This window comes from Gobio gobio (genome assembly GCF_949357685.1).
Source record: "Gobio gobio genome assembly, chromosome: 21".
In the NCBI taxonomy this organism is placed as follows: domain Eukaryota; kingdom Metazoa; phylum Chordata; class Actinopteri; order Cypriniformes; family Gobionidae; genus Gobio; species Gobio gobio.
In genome coordinates, this window is record NC_137117.1 from 531078 (window position 1) to 547941 (window position 16864).

Below are 16864 nucleotides of genomic sequence, written 5' to 3' on the forward strand. Positions count from 1 at the left end.
ATTGGTCCGGGTTCTTATGGGTTAAGTTGTCACTGTAAATAAACTTTTTTTTAAATGTCATAGGATATACGACAAACTAGGATAGCTCTGATAAACCTTATATTAACATATTATCCAAATTAAAAATGAATATCATACCATATGGGCTTCAGAGGAGTGGGGTAACAGTAATTGATCAATGTTATACTGGGTCTTTTGCTCTTCAGCTTCACAAGCTTGGCTATCAACGACATGCAACGGTCCACAGTTCACTATATTCATCATTAGTTGCTGGACCGACCGTCTGATAACTTTTTCACCGTTCAGCTCTATATGTAGAGAGCCTCTTCATTGGTACTGCTTTTCTGTGTTGATGCCATCTAGTGGATGCAAATGATTTCATAGGCAGTGTGTCACTTCCTGATGAAAGTCATAAAATCATAGAGACTGAATGAGCATCAGATCAGTTAGATCTTCAGCTGATTCATCAAGGGAAACTGCACAAAGCAGAACCTGATATTTGTTCAAAGTTACCATCAACATGTGGGTTTTCATTGTGTTCTTCATCAGTATGGAAGGTAAGAAATATGTTCTTTTAACCAGCAGAATATTGTTTTAGTGGTTGTGTTCACTGGTTAAGTGACTTACTGGAGCATTTTCAGTTTCAATTCATCACTTGACAAGACAAGACAAGACAAGACAAGACAAGAGTTGAGTACCAACAACAACGACATATCGACATTTATGCAACATTAAATAAAAGTGAGCAAACTTGACAAAAGTGACAGTAATGTTTGGCATGGCAAGACAAATGTGTATAGCACATAAAAATACAATAAAAAGAGGTAAAAAAAAAGGGAATAAATGAGTTAAAATAAGATAATATTATACATTAAAATGAATATGAGGGACATAAAAGTAAGAGAGGATTTAAAAAATAAAAGAACAGTGCAGTGTGACCGTATATAAAGCGCAGAAACGCTGCTCAGTCAGGAAATGCACAGTCAGATGTGTTTTTAATCTGGACTTAAAGGGCACATCTGACATCCTCTTGAATTTACTAGTTAAGGCTTGATCCATGGGATTGAGAGCTCTATTTGGGTTGCATTCTACAAACAAATCTGTCATGTATTTTGGTCAGAGGCCATTATCAAGGTATGCATTCACTTTTGATAATTTCATCTTTATTGCAAAAACAATTCGGTCATAATGCAATGTTAGGCAATGATGTACCTGCCTGTCAACTTACAGTGCATCCAGAAAGTATTCCCAGCGCTTCAATTTTTCCACATTTTGTTAAGTTACAGCCTCATATTTCAAAATTGATTAAATTCACAATTTTTTCTAGACTGGGTAAACCCAGCCCGATCTGCCGGCGATTTGATTTCGCCCTGCAGCTCAGGCTGGAAACCTGTACATATTTCTATCCTGCTTCTGTTACAATTTTGCAGGGACCAATCACAAACCGGCCTATACACCTGGCGCGCTATTGGCGGGTTTAACACAATGATGGCGATGGATCATTGGTCTGATTGGTTGAAGGACTATCCAATCCAATTCGAGTAATTTGAACTATGCCCGTTGATCACGCCTCTTGTGCAGTAGAAAATACAGAGCAGACTCCCCAGACTAATGTTCAATCTTAAAAGATTGAGCTTGGTCTGGTGATAAATTTGTCTGGCTTTTTCCCCAATTCTACAAAAAATACCCCATAATGACAATGTAAAAGAAATTCGTTTAAAATGTTTGCAAATTTATTAAAAATAAAAAATGGGGAAAAAAACACGTATTTAAGTATTCAAAGCCTTTGCTCAATGCTTTGTTGAAGCACCTTTGGCACCAATTACAGCCTCAAGTCTTGTTGAGTTTGATGCTACAAGCTTGGCACACCTATTTTGGGGCAGTTTCTCCCGTTCTTCTTTGCAGGACCTCTCAAGCTCCATCAGGTTGGATGGGGAGCCATACAACCTCAGTCGGAGGTCCAGAGCGCTCTGGAGAAGGTTTTCATCAAGGATGTCTCTGTACATTGCTGCATTCATCATTCCCTTGATCCTGACTAGTCTCCCAGTTCCTGCCACTGAAAAACATCCCCACAGCATGATGCTGCCACCACCGCTTCACTGTAGGGATGGTATTGGCCAGGTGATGAGCGGTGCTGGGTTTCCTCCAGACATGACGCTTGCCCTTCAGGCCAAAGAGTTCAATCTTTGTTTCATCAGACCAGAGAACTTTGTTTCTCATGGTCTGAGAGTCCTTCAAGTGCCTTTTGGCAAACTCCAGACAGGCTGTCATGTGCCGTCTGACCACTCACATTGATGGAGAGCTGCAGAGATGGTTGTTCTTCTGAAAGGTTCTTCTCTCTCCACAGAGAAATGCTGGAGCTCTGTCAGGGTGACCATCGGGTTCTTGGTCACCTCCCTGACTAAGGCCCTTCTCCCCCAATCGCTCGGTTTGGCCGGACGGCCAGCTCTAGGAAGAGTCCTGGTGGTTCCAAACTTCTTCCATTTATGGATGATGGAGGCCACTGTGCTCATTGGGACCTTCAATCTGTGCCTCGATACAAACCTGTCTTGGAGGTCTACAGACAATCCCTTGGACTTCATGGTTTGGTTCGTGCTCTGACATGCACTGTTAACTGTGGGACCTTATATAGACAGGTGTGTGCCTCTCCAAATCATGTCCAATCAACTGAATTTACCACAGGTGGAGTCCAATCAAGTTGTAGAAACATCTCAAGAATGATCAGTGGAAACAGGAGCACCTGAGCTCAATTTTGAGTGCCATGGCAAAGGCTGTGAATACTTATGTACATGTGTTTTTATTAGATTTCAAACTAACTTCTAACTTCTTTCACGTTGTCATTATGGGGTATTGTTTGTAGAATTGAGGGAAAAAATTATAATTTTTATCAATTTTGGAATAAGGCTGTAACATAACAAAATGTGGGGAAAGTGTTTGGATGCACTGTATGTATTTCCAGGACTCCCTGGAAGAAGAGATTTCTTTTAATCTCAATGGGACCTTCCTGGAAAAATAAAGGATAAATAAAATAAAATAAAAAATGTCCATACTTCCACACACCTGCTCGTTTTTTAGACATATTTTACCATTCTTTCTGAACCAAAACAACAAGCTTATGCTGCGTTCATGGCATGTTGTAACCAGGGGCGTAAATTTCCTCTAACAGTTGGGGGGGACAATAAACATGAAATTTCTCAAGAGCAAATTTTGAAGGGGACACAAATAATACAGCCAAAATCGTTTCTTATAAGGATATGTGTACCACAAAAAACAAAAAACATTTCGTACTTAGGCTACTTGGCGTTTTGGTGCACTGAAAAATGACGTAATGTCCATTTTTCTTTTCTCTTTCATTTTATCTGACCAACAACACAAAGTGATAGTTGTTTAAATACGATTAAGGTTCACCACGCAGTCATATTATAAATATTAAATTATCTTGCGTCCTCCACAAAGTATTTTATACTATGATATTCAGATCTTTAGCTATTCAACTGCAGCAAGCTCTCTGATCTGCCACTTCATATTGAGCAAAACCTTTAGGTTTAGAATGAGCGCCAATTCGGGGGCGGGTTGCTTGTATTTTGGGTTCATTAGCCAATTATTCGTAATGAAAAACACAACTACAAAACAGTACAATGACACACTCCCTTAAATAGGCGCTTTTACATTTCGCTTTGAAACCAAATCTTCCGCGATCATCTTGTCTGTCAGCTGTTTGCCCGTTCGGCTCGTGCTGTATTGAGCAGACACGTTCAGTTTGTAATAGTTGTGTCAAATGATTTTATTACTATAAAAATTAAAACGACGGTGGCCCGGGGCAGTGCCGCAGTGGGCAAGTGATGTTAACAGTGTTTTGCCTAATCTGTATTAAAGAGAAAATAATCACTTCATCTGATGTTTAAAGTGAATAAAACAGCTTACTGGAGTTTCACAACTGCTGTCTGAAGAGCTTTGTTATCTCCCCAAACTTGTGTGGTACTTTATCTACGTTCTATGGGTAACGTTAGTTGAGGTGCGCGGTGGATCAAACCACTGTGGGGCAAGGGGGGAGGGGGGACTCAAAATGTTTCTAAACTTAAAACGCATTTTTTTTGTCCCGTTTGCATTTGTATTGTTTTACTACTTACACATTTATTTTAAGTATATATCATTATATTATTTACAATACTCAGCATGGTTTTCAGGGGGGGACAGCCCTCAGATTGGGGGGTCCTGTCCCCCCCGTCCCCCCCGCGATTTACGCCCCTCATAATTTAGAGACGGCAACCTGTGACGTACCCGGAGCTGTTCACATCCTCAGACTCATCCTCCCTGTTGAAAAAAACAACATATGCAGGTTAGGTATGTTTTGAAGCATGGTAGCTGGTTTGAGCTGGTTTAATCTGGTCCTTAGTTGGTCATGAGCTGGTTTAAGCTGGTCAAGTGCTGGTCCTAATAAACTAGCTCCAGCTCAGGACCAGAACTTGACCAGCTTAAACCAGCTCAAACCAGCTACCATGCTTCAAAACATACCTAACCAGCAAATGCCGTTTTTTTCAAGGGGGTTATTATTGTAATGTTATGTTCTTTGAGGCATGAGGTAGTTTAACGCTGTCTCTCGTCTCGTGTCTTGTGGCGCTTTGAAGACTCTGCTGCATGCGTTCATGTGTATGAGAAATGGATGAGAAATAAAATACTTTTTTTTTTTTACTTTATTGCCTAATGTAGAAATACTGCTACTATGTTAGTGGAGAAACCGAACAGGTCAGTCTGTTGGTGTTCATCAGAGCAGCAGAATGAAGATACCCAATAAAAATATAATAAATGCTTTATGTGTATGGAAAATGTGATAATTTGACCATTCAAACTGTCTGTTTCCTGTCTTTCCTTTGTACTTGTATTCTGTGTCTGTTTCAATGGCTGCAAGCACAGAAGTAACACACCTTGTTCCAGGTTTTGTTGAAGAAAGTTTTCATATAGTTTCAGGTCTCGTGACTGGTGCGTGGGATGAGGTAAAGGCAGTGATGGAGGGAGACGTGCTGACTTTGCAAACAGGAGTTCCTGAACTAAAAGGCGAGGATGAAACAATGTGGCTGTTTACAAATGGCAGTCAAACCACCCGCATAGCACAGATGTATAAGAGTAAAGTATCGCTTCATAAGAAACTCGCTGACAGAGCGCAGCTCGACAAACAGACAGGATCATTGACCATCTGGAACATCAGCGCCAGTGAATCTGGACTTTATAAGCTTGAACTCACCATCAATGATTTCATCTCCAGGAGAACATTCAGAGTTGATGTATATGGTAAGTTTTAAATACAGTCAATACAAGATTAAATACTAATGTCACATTCTAGGCCAGTATATATATGTATGTATGTATGTGTATATATATATATATATATATATATATATATATATATATATATATATATATATATATATATATATATATATATATATATATATATATATATATATATATATATATAGTCATATTTATTTATTTAATCTATTTAATAGATTAATTTAAAACCAACTGTGCTAATCTGAAATAGCATGACCAAGGTAGCCTATAAAACATGGAATGAAATCTAAAATTGCAACTGTATCCTTGTTACATATGTTACATGTACTTACCATAGTAATAACAGTAACGTATACATAATTACATGCAACTGAACTAACCCTCAACCAAACCATAATCCTACCCTAACCCTAATCCTACCCTAACCCTAATCAGCTCCGGTTACTAATGTAACCTCGGTTCTCCGTTGATGTTTTGACGCATATGGGGGAAACAATTCGCTTTACTGATGTCAGAGCCAGCAGGAGAGTGTCTTTAGCGAGAGAGGCCGAGGGTTGGCTGTCATGAGCTGCTCAAACGGAGGGCCCCTGAGGGCCCTCAGCACAATGGACAGGTCCCAGTAAGCGAACATGTTGGGGCGAGGCGGGTTTAACCTCCTGGCCCGCCGAGAAATCTGACATGGGAAACATGACATGTTTCCCAATCGACTGGCCAGCTATAGGAGCGTGGTCTATACGCCGGGCTTGGCACCAGCAGCAAAAGATAGCCCACTTCTGCATATAAAGGCACCTGGAAGGAGGTGCCCTAACTTCACAGATCGTGTTCATGACCTTCCGGGGAGGCGTAAAGGCTCCCGTCGAGAGGCCATAGGTGAAGGTTCCGTAACTGGATCCGCTGTAGACAGCAGCTGAACCATTTCTGGGAACCACGGCTGGTCCTGCTAGAGTGGTGCCACGAGTAAGACTGAGCATCTGTCCTCCCTGATTCAGCTGATGACCTAATGGAGCAGTGCAACCAAGGGAAGGTATAAAAGGTGCACAGGGGACCACCTGTGGGCTAATGCGTCCTTTTCCCTTTAAAAGAATATCGGCAGTTCTCTTTCAATGCAAAGAGATCCACTTCCTGCCTGGTCAAAAATGCTCCAAATCATGCAGACTGTCTGGGGGTGTAGTCTCCTTTCCCCTGGAGGCGGTTTGCTCTGAGACAGAATATCTGTTCCCGTGTTCATGAAGACTGTGGAGACTGTCCTGTGCCTACAGGAGGTGGCCGCTAGTCTGTTCAGCAGGTGGAACCTGAGACCCCCTGGTGATTTATATAGGCTACCACTGTCATGTTGACTGACCGGACATGGTGCCGTCCCAGTTTCCGTCTGGAATTCCCTGAAGGCCAGGAGCACTGCCATCATTTCCAGAGAGTTGATGTGCCAGCCCAACAAGCTCCTTCCAAAGGCCAGCCTGCCGTCGCACAGTGCACCCCAACCAGTCTTGGAAGCGTCTATCATGACTACCTTCCTTCTGGAAACTGAGCCCAGTTCCACACCCATCTGATACAGACGGGACGATTTCCAGGGGACCAGGGCTCTGGTGCAGCCATACCCCTTTTCCACCAAAGCAGAGCCAGAGCTAGATCGGAGCCAGAGCCTAGTTTCAAATCGGTTCTTTGTGTTTCCACACCCAAAGCCCTAGCTCCGAGCCAGGAAAAGTGGTTCTTAAGTAGCACCAAAACATTGCTGGGCTAGAACAGGGCTAGAAGTAAGAACCGATTACGTCAGGCGCTGGGGGCGGAGTCAACAAGACCAACACACACTTGAGATCCGCCATTGTGAAATAGCAGCTAATGGAGCTAACAGCTGCTGCTCGTTTGTAATCTCCGTCTATACAAATTACGGCGAACTACATGAATGCGTTGGATTCGCTGTGTTTGCGTTGTGTTTTGATGCCGATGTAGGATCGTAAAGCCATGTGAATGAATAGTAACGCAACGTTTGCATTGTTGATGGAAGGCTTGTTCGCAGCGGTGCAGAGACCGATCACCGTGTGATAACGAGTCCTGCGAGAGCACATGACTCCTTATGCTTTTGATTCACTCATGCGTTTTTATATCATATGTGGATCGGTCTGGCAAGCGCTGATGCGCCTCGAACAAGCCTGGTGTGTGTGTTTGTGTTTCCCGCTGCCCAGGGTTGCCAGGTTTTCACAACAAACCCGCCCAATTGCTACTCAAAACAAGCCCAATCGCGTTCCAGGGGGGATTCCCCAATAAAAATCACATTTGGGGGTAAAATATGTGTTTTTTGGCATGGTTGCCTACTAAAATTCGCAATATGGGGCTAAATATCACATAATTGGGGTCGCTTCATCCCGTGGACATGAAAAAACAGCCCACGGCAAAACCACGGACTTGGCAACATTGCCGCTGCCTCGCTAGCTTTGCTGAGAGAGATGATACGTAAACAGTGACGTAAGACCTGGCTCTGTTGTGGCTCTCAGCCCGTGGAAAAGCAAACGGTTCTTAGAAAGCTCCACAGTCGAACCAACTATGAACTGGGACTAGCTCTGGCTCTGAATTAGCTCTAGCACTGCCTTGGTGGAAAAGGGGTACCAGACTCACCACACTCAAGGTGGGACATGGGCCTTCAACCAGTGTTGTAGTGGCCACATGTGTAACATGCCCAAGGGAACTACTGAGGAGGCTGCTGCAATGAGGCCCCGTAGCTTCTGAAATGTCTTTAAGGGGAGGTTGCTCCACGTTTTGAATGCCGACTTGAATCCAGGCCCGCGTTTGGGACGAATCCAAAACTGCCCCCAGGAACGTGATGCGTTTGTTGGGGGACAGCAAGCTCTTGCTTAAGTTGATCCTGAAGCCCAGACTTTCTAGATGGCTGAAGAGCAGAGGTTTGTGCACGCAAAGTTCCTCCTTCAATTGGGCTAAAAGCAACCAATTGTCGAGGTAAGTCAGGACTTGTTTTTCTGGCTCCAGGCAGCGAGGGCTATGAAAGCCGCAGATGGCAGCTCGCCGTCCGTGGCCAGGAGCTGATGCTTGCAGCAGGATTTGTGTAGGTGTTTGTTTATTTGACTCAGTGAAAGGAGGTCAGGGCACGCATACCACTAGTGGGGTGGACCCAGTACCGAGTCGATGATGACCTACTTCAGTAGTAAGTGGCACATAGCCTGCAGCACCTTCCAAGCCGCTGTGAAATGCTCAGCAATGCCGTGCAGAACCAAACTGGGGAGTCAAGGAGGGATGTTGTGTCAGCATCCTTGATCTCCAAGTTTAACCCATAGGTGGTGCTTTGAGCACCATTAAACAGGGCTTCATATGGCTGATCGTCTGGGCCGAACTCATCCATAGCTTGGAGAAGTTCAGCTTGAAACACAAGAAGGACCGCTATCGTATGGAGAGCGGATCCAGCTTGACAGGCCGCAGAGGAGGTTTGCGACAGCTCCCTCCTGGGGAAAGCTTTCGGATATGCTGTCAACAATGGTAAGGGCGGGCGACACAGAAGAGTGAGCGCGGGCCAAATTGCGGGCCAAAATAAGCTCTTGAATTTTTTCAGAATTTTTGTGATTTTTGTGAATTTGGCCCCAGATGTTGTAGATATCAGGCCAGATCTCATTATGTCGTGAAACTGCCATCTCCAGTGTGATTTCAATGTTTTCTCTTTTCCTGAAGCACCAGTTTCTGTGCCTGTCATCAGTGGTGCCTCATCCATCAGTTCAATCCATGGTGAGTCCCCCCTTTTCCATATTTTCATTGATTTACATGTTTTACATATGACCTCTGAAACATCAGTTTGACTCAAAGTAGTGCGAATACCAATACTTGAGGTACAACAAAGGTTGAGCTGAGTGGAATTATGCATCTTTATCCTATAAAGCATACTGTAGATAACCTAGATAAACAGGAGCTAATTTTGAAAAGAATTATACTCAAACTCATGAAGACTTTTTTACCAATGTCTGCCAGACACATCACAAGCACCAGAAGACCCAAACAAAGATTTCTGCTATGTCTTCTGCTCTGTGAGAAATGATCGAGACGTGTCCATCTCATGGTATAAAGGGGGTGAAATGGTGAACAAGACCAGCAATCCTGATCTCAGCATCAACCTCAGTTTACCATTAGAGCTTCATTATAATGACCCAGAGATCTACAGCTGCACGGCTGCAAATCCAGTGAGCAATAAGAGCGTCCGTCTCCACAGGAAAGAGATCTGCCAGGTCCAAGGTAAGAGAACTAAATTTAACACAGAGGTCTCTTCCTGCCACAAACATAGTCATATGATGATACAGAAGATGTTTATGAATAAGTGAAAAAGCTCTTCTCTTTCAGATTGTGCAGAGCGTTGTGGCGACACTGAGGCTCTGATCCGACTGGTTTTGTCTGGTCTGGTGGGAATTGCCACTGTTTTCTTTCTGGTTGAGCATGTGAGGCTCTATTAATTTCATAAGAGCTGCTTCTGTGTGATATTTTTGTGAAACCAACCAAAATGCTTTCTAGTATATAGGGCTTTAGTTACCAGTTCGTCAAAATATCTTGCGTGACCAAACTTTTAATTTTCACATTGGCATTCAGTTTTCAATGCTAATGGTGTGAAATGACTTCCTCTTCACAGGCAATATAAGAAATTGACTAAGTGATTTGATTTTTATACACTGCTCCCACCATCTAACTTTACCATATATCAGTTATCCTAAACGCATGTTAAAGTTATTCTCTTCTCTATAACAGTAAGGCTGTTCAATGAAATTAAACCTCTTTAAAATGAAAGCACTGCCAGTGGAGCAGGAAGTGGTCTTGTGGTTTGTGTTCTGCAGTGAAAAACTGCTAAGTTGAGGGAAATAATACACCTAAGAGGAGTGGCAAAACTGAACAATACTAACAATCAAATGTGTAGATTTAAGCCTTTTACCGGTCAATTATTTTTGATACTTTTGCAGAATCTTTTAACAGTTGTACTTTTTGTACCACAATTGTACCCCAGTAAAACAAAAGTTTAATAGTACTACAAAACACTGCAATTTTGTAGCAAAATGCTGACAAAAGAGAATTTAAATATCTAGAACTGTTATCTTCATATATTCACAAAGTCAACCATCCAATAAAAAATAAATAAAGCCCACAAGACATTTGATAGAATTTAATTCTTTTTTATTAAATAAAATGTGCAAGCGTTAAGTCATAAAAATAATTTAAAAAATAAATTACAGAATATAAATAGGTATATAAATACAAATATAAATATTTTAGGAGGCACTTCTTATAATACATACTGGTGTATTTGTGTCCCCAAGTAAACAAGCCAGAAGTGGCAAGTAAAAAAAAACCAAGAAATCTTGTAACCTCTTTCCCCGCCACTGACGTAATTTTCTGGAAATCCATGTTTTCACTGTTATAAGTTAGAGGGCGCTATTACACATTGTCTAGTGAGGTAGAGAATCTCCTGATCACTGGCGAAGAGGAAATGGAAACAGGTGATCTCACATGTAAGCAGACTAATATGTAAAATAACGCCTTCATCAAACAGCATATAAATCCAAAAGGCCTAATGTTACCAAATTATATGTCGACCCAGGAAGGGTCAACGACGGTGTTGATGGACTCGATCTACTCCATCTGTGTTTTGATCATCGTTCTAAATCCAATCAGGATGTGATTTTCTCTGCTTTTTGCTAAAAATGTTGATTTATGAAACTTTATGAAAAGCAGAAGCGCTGTTCTTTCTTTTTATATATTGCATGTTCAGATATTCAATTCAATATTGAAATATTTTGTTAGCCTGACAAGCCAGACCCACATCAAGATGTTGGGTCTGGAAACTCACCATTGGCAGGGCTCAATCCGAGGGGCGGGATAAACGGTTGTCTTTAAAATTCCCTCTGCACGCAATTGGATCGCGCCATGAGCGCCACAACCAACCAGAGCAAAGAAGAAGGTGAAGCCGAGCTAACGTTAGTTGATAGACGTTCGCCGTATCCGGTAGGCAAAACTTTGAACACACCTTAAGAATGACTTCAGTGCTGTTCTTTGTTGTTTTCTCAAAGAAAAGCTTAACTCCAAGTCTTCCAGAGTCGCGGCCAAAGCCGATTCAAAAGACAGCTGTTTGTCAGCTTTGTTTACGAGTAGCACGCAGAACCTCCGCAATTCTGCCGGGACGTGCCATCATTATGTTAAGCCCGCCCACCGACTCTACACACGCTGTGATTGGCCTAACCAGAGTTTGGTTTCTCCAGCTCTCGGGTCTACCGAGAGTTGCTAGACTACACTTGCGGCAAAATACATTTTCTGCCGCTAGGGTGCGTCTAGATTTCTAGGCTAATATTTTGTGGAAATTATCAAAAATGCTGGCAGTGGCTGGCCACGTTTTTTAAAAACACTGGCAGGGAAAGAGTTAAAGAGGTTGAAATCTTGGGAGAGTTTCAGCTCGGGCTGGCACAAGATGACAATACTGTCCATATGCTGATCACAAAACCAGCCATGTAACATTCACAGTGACAATATACAGTATATATAAACTGAAGCATTTACCATACAGTAGTAAAACTGCACTCAGCTTATTCTGGGGGGACCCTGAGACTTCTGGTAGAGGACGGCCATGGGATCCGTTGTAACAAAGTGTGGCACGGGACAGCTTTTGATTGTTGAGTACAGGTGGGAAGAGAATGCCTGCTGTGTCCTCAGAAGAAAGAAAGGACCTTTGACACTGATCCCATGCAGACCTCTATAACAAGGCAATGGTGGTCAAGGTGGATGGCTTGAGGTCAGTGTGGACTGGATGTTGGTCCAGAGATTGCCTTGTATGCCAGGAAAGGCTCAGGTATACATTAACTTAACTATTGCACATCATAGTAGGGTTGAGGTGTGAAGGTAAGGTGACTCCTTTTGGCCTGTTAAGATGTTAATAGCATTAAACTTGACTTAGTATGCCACAAAGAAGAAGAAAAAACATCCTTTATGACATAAAAATATCACAATACATGTAAATGTCTGACATACTTACACCATTCATCCTGATTACAGGACACCCTCTTCCCTCTCAATGGCCACCTCCGGGGTAGGAATCCTCTGCAATACAAACACAATATTTTAAAGGTCCCATGGCATGAAATTTTCATTTTATGAGGTTTTTCAACATTATTATGAGTTCCCCTAGCCTGAATATTGTCCCCAAGTGGCTAGAAATTTAGATCAGTGTAAACCGAGTTCTGGCTGTCTTTCTCTGCCTTTGAGAAAATGACAGCCCAGACGAGTTGATCTTGATTTCTCCTGTTATGACGTCAAAACAAATATGGTTACGTCCCTTTCCTCCTCCCAGAGAATTTGGCACGCCCATGCGAGCGCCATATTTGTTTGTCCTCGAGAGATCATGGCTTGTGAACGAGTGAATGCTGGCAGTTTCTCAGTGTTTGGATGTACAAATGAAAACAGAAGTCTTTTCTCAGTTCCTCTGATCTGTGATCAATGATTTCTGATGTGTAGCTAATAGACATGTGCTGGTAAACGGTAATACAATATACCGCAATAATGAACATGCTCAATATTGTTATCGTGGGCACTTCAAAATACCGTGAATAATTATTTATTACGAATTATTCAGATGTTTTGAATGAATTTTAAGAATACTTTACCCATCAACCGTTTAAAATGAACGTCATGTCAAAGAGGAATGTGCAATTATGTAAAAATAGACCAAGAGGAACGCGCAATGATGTAAATAGACCAAGAGGAACGCGCAATGATGTAAATAGACCAAGAGGAACGCGCAATGATGTAAATAGACCAAGAGGAACGCGCAATGATGTAAATAGACCAAGAGGAACGCGCAATGATGTAAATAGACCAAGAGGAACGCGCAATGATGTAAATAGACCAAGAGGAACGCGCAATGATGTAAATAGACCAAGAGGAACGCGCAATGATGTAAATAGACCGTGCGTGAGCTGAGCACATGGCGGAAAGAAGGTGCTGAAGTGCACATTCACTCTTTGACAGCAGAGGGCGCTGACGGAACAGCAGAAACGCAGCCGTTTCCCCGCTCATCACATAACCTAATACATAATCCTTAAAGACTTAAGGCTATTCATTTTCAAACTTGAGCATTTTATATTTTAATCTGGACTAAATTACATGCCCTAGATATTGTTTGAATATGTTCTGACTGTTGTTCAGTCACACACTTTACAATATGGCTCCATTATTTAACATTAGTTCCTTCATTAACAAACTGACAATGAAAAATACTTCTAAAGCTTGTATTAATCTTAGGTAAATGTACATTTCAGCATACCTATTGTTCTTTATAATTATTTTGCACTTTAATCTGTTTTAAATATTTGTTTACTTTATACATTTTTGTGCATTGCTTTATTGTATTTAAATGTTTGGATCTTTTGTTACAAGAAAGTTATTAAACCTGTTTATAGTATGACAACACGTTTTTTTTGCAACTTATTTCAATATCGTGATAATACCGTATACCGTGATAAAAGCTTCAGCAATTAATCGCAACATGAAAATTTGCACATGCCTAGTCCCCAGAATGTGTCTGAAGTTTTAGCTTAAAGGAACACTCTTTGAAAATAGGCTCATTTTCCGACTCCCCTAGAGTTAAACAGTTGAGTTTTACCGTTTTTGGATCCATTCAGCCGATCTCCGGGTCTGGCGCTAGCACTTTTAGCATAGCTTAGCATAGATCATTGAATCTGATTAGACCGTTAGCATCTCGCTCAAAAATGACCAAAGACTTTCGATATTTCTCCTATTTAAAACTTGACTCTTCTGTAGTTACAAATGAAAAGTTGTGATTTTCTAGGCCGATATGACTAGGAACTATTTTCTCATTCCTACTAGGGCTGGGCGATATATCGAATATTAGCCATAATATCGCAATAATTTTGATGACGATGTAAAATGTGAAAATATTGTGAATATCGAATATTTCAAATTCAAGCATACTTTCCCAAAGAAGGTTACCAGATAACGCAGATAGTGCAGAGGTCTGCTCCCACTGTTCACTAAACCTCGGAAGCAGAAGAGTTAAATATATATGTGCAGCGCATGACAAAGAAACAGAAACAGCACGGATGAGAGAATAAAGCGCAGCGCGGGACGTGTGAGTCCTCCATCACCCTGGCATCAGGCGCCCTGCCACTGAACCGGTATTGGGCTGGGGTTATGAGTGACCCTGCAGGGATCCCATATATTTCTCCACGGTCACTCCTAAGGGAAGCCCATGTTTTTCCCTTGGGAGAGCATTCCCTGTCAGCGGGACTGAGCGTTGCGTCTGCGTTGCGGGCTACGGCTCAGCATTGTCACGCCACGTCCCGTCGCCATGTCCTCTGTACCCTGGGCTGCCAGTCTACCTACTCAACTCCTCAGCAAAAGCCTGATTTGATGCAAACACCTGTGTCTCATTTATACCCGCGCCGCGTGGCATGAGCATCTGGTGCAATCATTGCATGCAAATGTGCATTGGCTCGTTTAGTTACACTCAAAGTAGATTGGCTCTCGTGTGCGAGATTCCCGTTTTTATTTCACTCTCTGAAAACATTATTTTGCAACAAGAGTTTCATCTGTAAAACAGTGTTTTCAAGGACTTATCCAACCTGGTTCATAAATAAGGCTATACTCCCACCTTCTGGTTATTCTATAGATCTCATTGGCTCTATTTTTTTTGTCCATAATCTGTTTATTTTGAAGTTACACACAATTCATTGTTTGAAAAAGAAACTCAAATGTGTTTTTTCTAATGTTAGTATTTTATAGAAATATATTATGTATAATTCAGAGAATATTTTTTAGTGTCAAGAATTAAACTTCAAATACAAAATGTTAAATAAAACCAATATATTGATCTAAAAATAAAGTACATTGATTTTAAACATTCAGGGTCAATAACCAAACATCCATCATATTTTAATTTAAATCAAACAATGATTTTAGGCGAAATGAGACCCTTCCGGTTCCGCTTTTAGTCATTACTTGAATCGCTCGCCATGGCAACACCATTTGAGATATCCAATATCCGTTCGCAATTTAGCATCTTCCGTATCTTTGTTTCATGTTGACCGAGTTGACTTTATTATTTATATAAAGGTCTTTTTTATATTTTTATTAACAAATTTATTAAACTAATTATATAAAACAATATTGTCAATGCCCAACAAATGAACTGGTTCTATACATTAGTTTTTTTTTTTTATTCAAACCCAGAATAAGTTATTTATTATCCTTTAATGCGCGCGCACACAAACACGCACACACACACGTTGGGTTTTCATGTTTTATGGGGACTTTCCATAGACATAATGGTTTTTACTTTATAAACTGTATATTTTATCCCCTTACACTGCCCCTAAACCTACCCATCACAGGAAAAATTCAGCATTTTTACATTTTCAAAACACATCACATAGTCAGATTTATAAGATGTTTTCCTCATGGGGACCAAAAAATGTCCCACAAGGACAAGGATATTGGATATTGCCATCTTTGTGGCAATATTTGTCCCCAAAATGTAGGGTTTACCCCAGGTAACACACACACACACACACACACACACACACACACACACACACACACACACACACACACACACACACACACACACACACACACACACACACACACACACCACACACACCACACACACCACACACACCACACACACCACACACCACACACACACACACACACACACACACACACACACACACACACACACACACACACACACACACACACACACACACACACACGCAGAGAGAAAGAGAGAGTTTCAAAAATAAACAGCACTGCCACCTTTTGGTGATTAGAGGGAAGGGCAGACAGAGAGACTTTATTTTAATATTTTAAAGAAATAAATATATTGATCTGAAAGATAGTACATTAATTTTAAATTCATCCAGGTTAAATTACCGATCAAACAATTTAAATCAAACAATGATTTTACAAGATATGAGACCATTTCTGTTTCCTTTTTTGTCCTTATTTAATCCCTCGCCATAGCAGCACCATTTGCGATATCCTATAATTGTTCACAATATAGCATCTTCAGTGTCTTTGTTTCATGTTGACCGAGTTTGGTGGAGATTAAATCCCTCGATGTGCAACAAAAAACTCCCATTTGAGGCTGTGATTGGATCACTGGACTAACCAGCGGACCAATCGCATCGCAGCATCTCAAATGTTGGTTTAGTTGTTCTGAAACACCTGAGTCAGAGTCATCATCAGAATGATTTGGTTTAATTCCCTCCAGAAGCGTCACACACACAATTGCGTTCCCAAACACCAGCAACCCAACACGAGAACACGACAGTGTTTACTGCACTTCGTCTGAAGAGTCGAGACGCAACTCATTTATGATGGAGGGAGAAAGAGTCACAGTTTCTTCTCTCATTGCAGCATGTTTTCTCTCTCGAACACACATTGGTTATGTTGATGGAGGTTAGCCTATTATCAGGCGCTGTGTAATATCATTGCGCCGCTGCACTCATGGTACGGCTCAAAGCTCTTGATTATTATGCAGGAATGAGAGTTTAGTTCCTAGCCATATCGGCCTAGAAAATCACAA

At 41.5% G+C, this 16864-nt stretch overlaps 2 protein-coding genes across 3 annotated transcripts in view; one reads left to right on the forward strand and one right to left on the reverse strand.

Annotated features, from left to right (window-relative positions):
- Positions 1–407: 407 nt before the first annotated feature.
- Positions 408–10475, forward strand: LOC307117527 (CD48 antigen-like). 2 transcript variants are annotated; one of them, XR_013815447.1, is made up of 6 exons: positions 408–557; positions 4963–5289; positions 8965–9018; positions 9259–9519; positions 9625–9979; positions 10024–10392. XR_013815447.1 is itself a non-coding variant. In XM_079802422.1 (5 exons), the coding sequence occupies exons 1-5, from the start codon at positions 521–523 to the stop codon at positions 9732–9734; spliced, it is 789 nt and encodes a 262-aa protein (XP_079658548.1). In that variant the 5' UTR covers positions 408–520; the 3' UTR covers positions 9735–10475. The 2 variants fall into 2 exon arrangements, 1 of the variants encoding a protein (XP_079658548.1); XM_079802422.1 differs by having other exon boundaries at positions 9625–10475.
- Positions 10476–12306: 1831 nt separating this feature from the next.
- Positions 12307–16864, reverse strand: part of LOC307117996 (uncharacterized protein) — a gene marked incomplete at its 3' end in the record, with an annotated part of 38087 nt that continues 33529 nt past the window's right edge. Inside the window, exon 5 of the mRNA XM_079803289.1 lies at positions 12307–12357. Coding sequence (XP_079659415.1) covers positions 12307–12357 — 51 coding nt within the window. The remainder of the gene's footprint in view (positions 12358–16864) is intronic.